Source organism: Mesocricetus auratus, unplaced genomic scaffold (assembly GCF_017639785.1).
Source record: "Mesocricetus auratus isolate SY011 unplaced genomic scaffold, BCM_Maur_2.0 Super-Scaffold_100013, whole genome shotgun sequence".
Taxonomy (NCBI): domain Eukaryota; kingdom Metazoa; phylum Chordata; class Mammalia; order Rodentia; family Cricetidae; genus Mesocricetus; species Mesocricetus auratus.
Genome location: NW_024429196.1, coordinates 69,449,233 through 69,457,232, shown reverse-complemented (window position 1 = coordinate 69,457,232; position 8,000 = coordinate 69,449,233). Strand labels below are relative to the sequence as shown.

At 57.0% G+C, this 8,000-nt stretch overlaps 1 protein-coding gene and 1 long non-coding RNA gene across 2 annotated transcripts; one reads left to right on the top strand and one right to left on the bottom strand.

Annotated features, from left to right (window-relative positions):
- Nucleotides 1-2,401: 2,401 nt before the first annotated feature.
- On the bottom strand, nucleotides 2,402-6,082 carry Barx1 (BARX homeobox 1). The gene is made up of 4 exons (XM_005066329.4): nucleotides 5,687-6,082; nucleotides 3,770-4,061; nucleotides 3,602-3,686; nucleotides 2,402-3,241 (listed from the first exon to the last, which is right to left on the bottom strand). The coding sequence occupies exons 1-4, from the start codon at nucleotides 5,907-5,909 to the stop codon at nucleotides 3,077-3,079; spliced, it is 765 nt and encodes a 254-aa protein (XP_005066386.1). The 5' UTR covers nucleotides 5,910-6,082; the 3' UTR covers nucleotides 2,402-3,076.
- Nucleotides 6,083-6,242: 160 nt separating this feature from the next.
- LOC121143643 lies at nucleotides 6,243-7,938 on the top strand. The gene is made up of 3 exons (XR_005880922.1): nucleotides 6,243-6,398; nucleotides 7,133-7,256; nucleotides 7,585-7,938. It is a non-coding gene; the product is annotated as an uncharacterized LOC121143643 (long non-coding RNA).
- Nucleotides 7,939-8,000: the final 62 nt, after the last annotated feature.

Here is an 8,000-nt window from a genome sequence, read left to right as displayed (position 1 = left end):
CAACCTGGTGCGGACAGCGCAAACAGAGAGTTCCCCGGGAGCGCAGCGGGCGCCAGGTTTTCCGCGCTCCTAAGGCGGTCTGCCCTTCCTTTCCCTGGGTCCCTCAGGCCTTCGCTGCCCCAGGCCCATCGCTAAGCCGGGACACCAGAGCCTGCTTCCTCCCGCAGCCTTAGGCTGGAGGCTCCGCAAAGCACCACCGGGACCACGGCCGCCCGCCCGCGACGTCTCCGAGGTTTGTTTCCCAGGACCTTGGGGGCCGAAAAGAGACTTGTGTGGCCAGGGTCCAGGAGAAATGAAAGGGGACCTTCCCTTCCCCCAAATCGCCCGCCTGGAGGGGCGTGGTCGATGGAGGCAGGGAGGGGGCCTCAGAGCTGGGGGCCTAGGCGAGTGGCACACAAGCCTGTGCCTTAGAGCTCCGGTGGTTAAATGGAGCCCTTTACAACGAACCCCGGCTTCTAGAACACTTGGGACTTTGCTCCTCCGGGGACCACCTGCCTGGAAGTTCCCATCAAGTCTCAGGTACTCCCCGAAGCCGATCTGCCCCAAAAGGAAAGCATTCCTTTCTCTCTTCCCTGGCTGGGTGGCTGTTTGTGTTACCTGACTATTCCAGGAGCTCCAACGCGCAGACAGCGACAAAACCACCTCATTCTGCACCGGGATAAAGAACCGCCTTTTGAGACCCTGCTTGCTTCCAATGCCTCACTAATAACTGAAGAACTGGAGTCAGGGTCCCCATCTGTGCCTGGAGGACTTGGCACTCTCAAATGCTGGCCATTGTGCTCTGCATCCTGTAACAATGCTGGGGTGAGCCAGTCAGGGGCTTCCCGGGAAAACCTTAGATACACTTAGTAAATACTTTGCATGAGATTGTGTTCTTCAAATTTAGTAAAACGAGGGAGTCCTACGGAAACCTGTTAAGTTAGAAGCCTCTGTACCCCTCGGCGAGCATCCTGATGGGTTCTACTCTTTCACAATTTGGCAGAGTTGATGGAGAAAAAACTGAAACCTCAGTACCCCAAGACTTCTGGCCACCGAATTCAGACCTTTCCTTTGAACTGTAAGGATTAGTCCAAATGATTACTAGGGCCTGCTACAAGAATATTTCGTAATAGCACTGCTAGGCTGCATTGACCTGGGGTCAAAGGAATTAGAAGGACACACTCTCTCTCTCTCTCTCTCTCACACACACACACACACACACACACACACACACACACACACACAGGATTTGTTCCTTCCAGGCAACTAGGGTTGCAGCCTTCTTTCTTTTTCGTTTTACAACTGTTGGTGAGGGTGAATTAAGACCCTGGAGCCAGAGAAGACAATCTCTCAAAGACCTAGCACAACTGGGGTGCTGAAGAAAATCTCTTGCAAAACCCTCACAGATGTGGGTTCTAGTTTCTCCAGACCCCGGAAATTCCTGGGAGAAGTTCAAACTGGGTTCTAGGAAGGGACCACCTGGTCAGAAATGCAAAGTCTGGAGTTGGAGAAGCAGCCCGGTGGTGGTTGAGATCGTGAACACTGCTCTTGCAGAAGACCCCAGTTCTGCTTCCCAGTACCCACATCCCTGGGCTCACAACTGCCCCTCACTCCAGCTCCAGGGGAATCTGACACCTCTGACTGTCCTTGGCCTGCAACTGTGCTCAGGTGAACATACCACACCCCCAAACACATACGGAGAGACACACAAACACTTGAAAATACAAAAATTTGAAAATAAAGAGGACAGTTATCAACATGGGTGACCATCATATTCTTAAACTTGCCATGCATGGTATGAATGTTTTTAATGCCAGCATTTGGGAGGCAGGGGCAGGTGAGTCTCTGTGAGTTCAAGGTCAGCCTAGTGTACATAGCAAGTTCCAGGATAGTGAGGGTACAGTGTGAGACCCCTTTTTAAAACAACCACCACCCCAAACCTCCCAGCTTTGGAACCCCGAGAGGACCTGGCTTTGAATGCTAGTGTGTCGGGAAGAGCATGGTCAAGCTGTGTCACCTAGCTGAGGTTTAGCTATATTTCCATTCAGTGGTCACCATGTCCCCAACCACAGAGACAGAAGTTATATGGCCAGTCCCCCTCCCCAAGGACAAACAGCTGAGACGTTTTGGGTTGGGAGAGGCACCAGTAGGCATTCCCTGCCGAGTTATGCCCGATTGCCTCAGACACACTGGGCTTCCCATCCACCTCAAAAGAGCTGGCCAGAAATATCGTAAGGACCGCAGAGGTCAAGTCCCAGGAGACCTAATCAACAGCTTAAAATGCTCAGGGCTCTGAGACACTTCTGGACTGGTGGCCTACTGCTACCACTGATGGTGACCGCCAGCCCCCAACATACACACACACACACACACACACACACACACACACACACACACAGCTGGGAAGGAAGAGTCCATCCTGGTCCCTCACACCCAGTGTTTATTCCGAAGTAACCTAATTGCTGCAGTACTTGAGCCTCCATTGAGGGGAGGATGTTCCAATTTCCAGTGCCCTCCCTACCTCACCACCCCTCCATCCCTCGAAGACCCCTCCATCCCTCGTGGACTCAGAAGTCCACCATCAAGCCCCCCGCTGTGTCATAAAATATTTTATTGGAAAAACAAGTCACCGTCTTCTTGAGAGGTGGGTAGAAACCCCAGCGACATTGGGACCGGGCATCAGCTGATTCGCCAGGTCTTCCAGGAGCCGATTCTGCAGGACAGGGCCTCAGAGGCCTGCACCCCGAGGCTCGGTCCCCAAGGCGCGGAAGCGGGTGTGTTCCTGCCAGTGTCCGGGCCCAGAAGGCCGATTGGAGGCAGGGAAAGGGTGTGGGCAAGGAGTGGGGCGTGAGTGTGCGTGGAGCACCGGGCACTCGGAGCTCTAAGAAGCTTCGGTCATGCTGGACTCTCCCAGACTGGGGGCAGAGACAGGAGCTCGCTGAGACCTGGGCTTGGCTTCCAGGCTTGTGTCCTTCCTTGTTTGGCCCCAAATTGTCCACATTCAAAGTAGCAATGAAATGTTTCGAAAGCAAACGGCCTGGGCACGAAAGGGCCAGCTCCTGGGTTCCCGCCGACTGTGCCGCACCCCTGACGGAGCTCAGTCCTCGCAGTTCCGGTCACTGGGCTCGCCTGGCATCTCGGCTGGCTTCTCTGCCTCCTTGGCACGCTCCTGCTCTGTGAGCTGCTCGCTCGTGGGGATGGAGTTCTTCTTGGGCCGCCCCTTGGGCTTGGTAGGGGACTCCAGGCCTCCACCCTGCAGAACCTGTCCCGAGAATGAACAGTACTAGAGTGAGGTGTGAATCAGACCAAGGGCCACCCGGTGCCCAGGGCACAGGTGGAACCAGAGGCCCCAACCAAGGTGTCACCAATGACTGACTCCAAATCCTAAAGTTAAAGCGCTGCTGGAGAGAGTGAACCCAAGGTGTAGGAGTTAGAGACCGCCAAGGATGCATGCGGTGGGAGGGAAGGGATATGAGCACCATAGTGAACCCGAACAGAAAGAGCGGAGTGCACTGGGTGGGCCTGACCGTAGTGTGAGGAGGGTGGGGAGACAGTTCTTGGAGGATAACGGGGACAATGCCCAGGAAACCCCGGCACACCGCAAGCCGCAAGCCACACTCACTATTTTCTTCCACTTCATCCTCCGGTTTTGATACCACGTCTTCACCTGCAATTGGCTCAGGCCCAGGGACTCAGCTAGATCTATTCTGGAAAAGAGCAACGTACACCCTTAGCAGATCAGCTGACCACCGGCCTAACGTCCCCTGAGCCCAGCCTCGACCTACACTACCTGTCAGGGGTGGAGAGGTACTTCTGCTTCTCGAAGCGTTTCTCCAGCCCCATCAGCTGCAGCTCCGTGAACACAGTGCGGCTCCGGCGTCCTTTCTTGGCTTTCGTGCCCGGTTCCCCAGAGCCCGCTGCTTCCAGCTTCCCGCGGAGTTGCAGTTCCAGCGGCAGGTGCGATGCGCCTGCGGTGCCGGGCATCCCAGGCCCCGCGGCCAGCAACGCCGATCCCAGCCCGGAACAGCTGAGCGGTGCCAGCGGGAACTTGAACACAGCGGCCTGCTCAGCCTTCAGCACCGCTGCAGAGGGGAGAAAAGAAAGGATCCGGGTGAGCTGGAGTTGAGCCTCTGAGACCTCGGCACTTTGTGACGCCTGGGTGCCTGAGCTCAGTCTGAGCCCACCACTCCCTGAGGAGAACAAGAACTCAAGCCACCGGTCCTGGGAGACACTCCTCGACATAGGTGTTCCGGCAAGTCTAGAACGGAGTATCCCTCACTCAAACATGCGCTCTGTTCTGGCGTTTCCATGCCCCAGCTGCCACCGATATTTTCAGGTTCTTAAGAGCAAGTTCGCCGCTTGGAGGACATAGAGTACGTCTTTTGTGAAAAAGAGAAACCAACGGGAAAAAACTGGTGAATTCGGAAGGGGGGCTTTGTGTTCAGAAAAGAACGCGGTGGAAGTGTGAACATTTGCTTTTTCGGGCATCGTGTTGCAATTTACAACGGCCAACTGAGGCCCCGAGGGTCGCCAAAGCATCCTTTGAGCCCCAAAATTGTCTTTCTTGTTTTCTCTGTTCAGCCCCCCCCCAAGAACTCCGTGAAGATATTCTATGTTCTCTAGTCTTAAACCGGTTATTTGCCCGCTTCAAACGAATTATCAACAATAGAACCGTTGCCAGTGGAAGGCAGAGGAGGCTGTGAACCAGGTGAACCTCAAACAGGCAAACTGGACCGACGGTCACCAGGACAAACCAGGGGGGGTGCTGATTCTGAATCCCGCTAGCCGAGCTGGAGTCTATGTAGGAGGCTTCATTTCCTGGTAGGCTTCTCGTTAAGGAGAGGGTCCGAGAAAGGGACCCGTCAGGGCGAGGTAAGCATCGGGAGGACAGTAAGGAGTGGGAAGAGAATCTTAGGAGGAAGCCGGGAGAGGGGAGACAGACCAACTCCACCAAAGGAATTGACGGAGGTCAACCGAAGAGAGTTTGTACAAGCCCTAAGCCCAGATGGAGAAGGCAGGCAGAACAGTACAGGTTTCCCCACAACCCTCCAAGAGACAAGATCAAGACAGAAAAGGTCTGAGCCAGTGACTCAAGACGCTTGGAAGCCCAGCTGACCTCGAAGTGGAAGAGCCAGCCGGGCAGCGGCTCACAACCAGGCCTCTTTCCCTCAAACAAGGCCTAGGGAGATCCTGGCTGCAGCAGAGGCCTCGGTTTGTCGCGGACTCTGAGAGGCTCCTGGATGGCATGGGCCACAGTCAGCACCCAGCACTTGGGGACTTGACCCTCTTCTCCAGAGGACTCAGCTTTCTCAGGTCTGGGCAGCTACTGCAAGCCCTCAACCCTCTAGCGCGAAACTCCGGCTTCTCGAGACTGAAGTCATTTTGAGCCAGAGCGATCGGTTGGCTAATTTTGCTACTGATAGGGATGCGGGCTCTAGTCCCTGGCCTATCACCCGATCGGAAAACCCGAAGCTGCCCCGCAGCAGAGGACAAAACTCTCTTTTGACCTGGCCCGGGGACATAAGGCCCGGTTTCTGCGCAGCCCATTGCCCGTGCCTCTATTTCCCAGTTGGAGTGTGTGAAGAGATGTGCCTGGGGCCTGCATCCCAGGTCGCTCCAGGAAGAGAGTGGAGAAGGAGGATGGATTCCGGGCAGCCCTGTGGCTCGACTCCCACCCTCCCGTCAAGCCCAGTCCCGTTGCACGTACCCAGGTGGCTGTGAAAGGGCCGAGCGGCCAGCAGCGCCTGCACGCCAAACTTGAGCAGCTCTCCCGCGGCAGCGGCCGCGGCCGCGGGCGCTGCGCCTTTGGGCCCAGGCGGCTCGGTGAGGATCTCTTCGATCATGAAGCTGCGGTAGCGGTGCGGTCGATGGTCAGCACAGCCCTCGGGCGGACCGAAGCGCGCGGCGCCCGGCTCTCCGGGCCGCTGCATCGCGGCTCCCGCGGATGCGCCCGCGGCCAGGCAGACGGCGGCTGGGTTCGGGCGCGGGGCCCGCGCGGGGCTCTAGGCCGGCCCGCAGCTCCCGGCGGCGCGCGGGCGCCGGCTCATGCCCCCTCCCCCGCCGGCTGGCCGGGCGGAGGCGCAGGGCGCGGGCGGGGCGCGCGGGGCTCGGCCAGTCGGACCCGGGACTGCGCCCCCGCCCCGCGCCGCCGCGCCTCTAGCCCGGCCAGCCCCCGCGTCACCGCCTCGCCCCGCCCGTCCTGCCCCGCCCCGCCCCGCGCCGCCGCCCCCACCCCCCACCCCCTAGGCCCCGCCGGAGGGAGGGAGCCAGGAGGGAGCAAAGGAGGTTTGGAGGGAAAGAACCCTGGGTTGTGGGCTGGCGGGACCGCACCAAGGGAGAATGAGCGGAGCGCACCAAGAGGACTGCCTCGGGGACAGGACACTGCGGAGATGGGCGAAATCAGGGACCATGAGTGAGAGGTGAGAAGGAATCTGGTGACAGACCGCAAGCACCGCACAGGATTCCATGCAGGGATGTGAAAGTGTTCAAGACGACTCGTGGACCAGAGTGTCCTGAGACCTAAAGAGGGAGAGCCCGAGGTGCGGGAGGGCGGAACAGCAAGGCCCGGGACTGGGTGGGATGGGGAGGGGCTGGAGAAATCAGGAGGGGGAGGGGCAAAAGCTTTGCGGCTCATCAGGGACAAGGGTAACCCTAAGCAGCCTTCCCAGGAAAGGGGGATACTATAGGGGCGAGGCGCGCTGTACACAGAGGTGTAATTCGCAGGGTGGTCACCACATCTCGGCGCCACCACCCTTCACTGTCCACCTCAATCTCACTTTACCATTCTGGTCTCAACTCCCTGGAAGCTGCCCTGAGAGGAAAAAAGATTCCCCAACTAGGATTTCCTTCCGTTTCGAATTTAAGCATACCTGGACACATTTTCCTTGGCAACCACTAGACTCGGTGCGCTGAGTTATGTTCCCTCAACTGAAACAGACAGGGTAATGCTTGCTTCACTTGTTCTTAGTTTGGAGGAACAAAAAAGGAAAACCTGTTACTGGATGGATTTGGGGGCGGGTATTCACGGGATGCTCTGAGAGTCTGGTTCACTGGATGGATTTGGGGGCGGGTATTCACGGGATGCTCTGAGAGTCTGGTTCAGTCCCTCACAGGACTAAGGATGATGCTTTCCCATCTTTCTCTTTTTCTTTAGCTCACCAATCCCAAGCTAAACCCTGTTGAGTTTATGCCCTTGGATCTTGGCTTTGCTACTTTCTGAGCTGTCTCCTGCCTGGAGGAGACACTGACAATTGCGGGGAAGTTTGTGGGGACTGAAGGTATGAGCTTGGGGAAGGGAGGGGGGGTGGTGTGCCACACAGGAGGCTCAAGGGTGACAAAAGGGGCGGGGTGTCCCCCAGGAGGGTGCAAGCAGAGTTGCTGCACTCCCCGCCCGCCCAGCTCTGGAGTCTTGGTTCTGTCCCCTTGTTCCACTCTATCCAACCGTGCCAGTCAGTGCCTCTGGACTAGACTCCATGTCTTAGACCACTACCATCCCACTGTGAGGTCTCTGCAAAGCCCACATCCTCACCCTTGGGAAATTGAGTTCACCACACCCACATCCCAACTCCTTCCCGACCTGAAATCATTTCTTCCACCCGCTGACAGGGGGCCTCTGAGGTCCTGGACTACAGCATCTGAGACACTAGGAGATGGCCAAAATCCATTGTCCATGAGGGCTGGGAAGGGAACAAAGAACTCCTTTCCAGATGTTCTGGTGAGACCTAGACCCCGAAAACCCCTTGCCACAGCTCAGCTAATTATTTACTGGCTTTCTGAGCCAGAGGGGATGATCAACTAGCCAAAATGACTGTTTCAGAAAGGGCAGTGTGGCACCTACTAGGACTTATTGCACCCTATGCGGGCCTCTCAGAGATGGGGTGGCAAGTGTTTGCCCACTTCTGTTGACTCAATAGTCACCTCCTTCTCACTGGACAGAGAGGAGAGTCATCATCTATTCAGGACACAGCAATTCCAGATGGCTCCCTCGTCTGGATGGGTAGTCCAACTACTTACTTTCTAAG

Coding starts and splice junctions, on each gene's coding strand:
- Barx1 (XM_005066329.4), bottom strand. CDS start 5,909: ATGCAGCGGCCCGGAGAGCCGGGCGCCGCGCGCTTCGGTCCGCCCGAG. Junction 4,062..5,686: donor GCCCTTTCACAGCCACCTGG/GTACGTGCAACG, acceptor TCCCCTCTGCAG/CGGTGCTGAAGGCTGAGCAG. Junction 3,687..3,769: donor TACCTCTCCACCCCTGACAG/GTAGTGTAGGTC, acceptor GCTCTTTTCCAG/AATAGATCTAGCTGAGTCCC.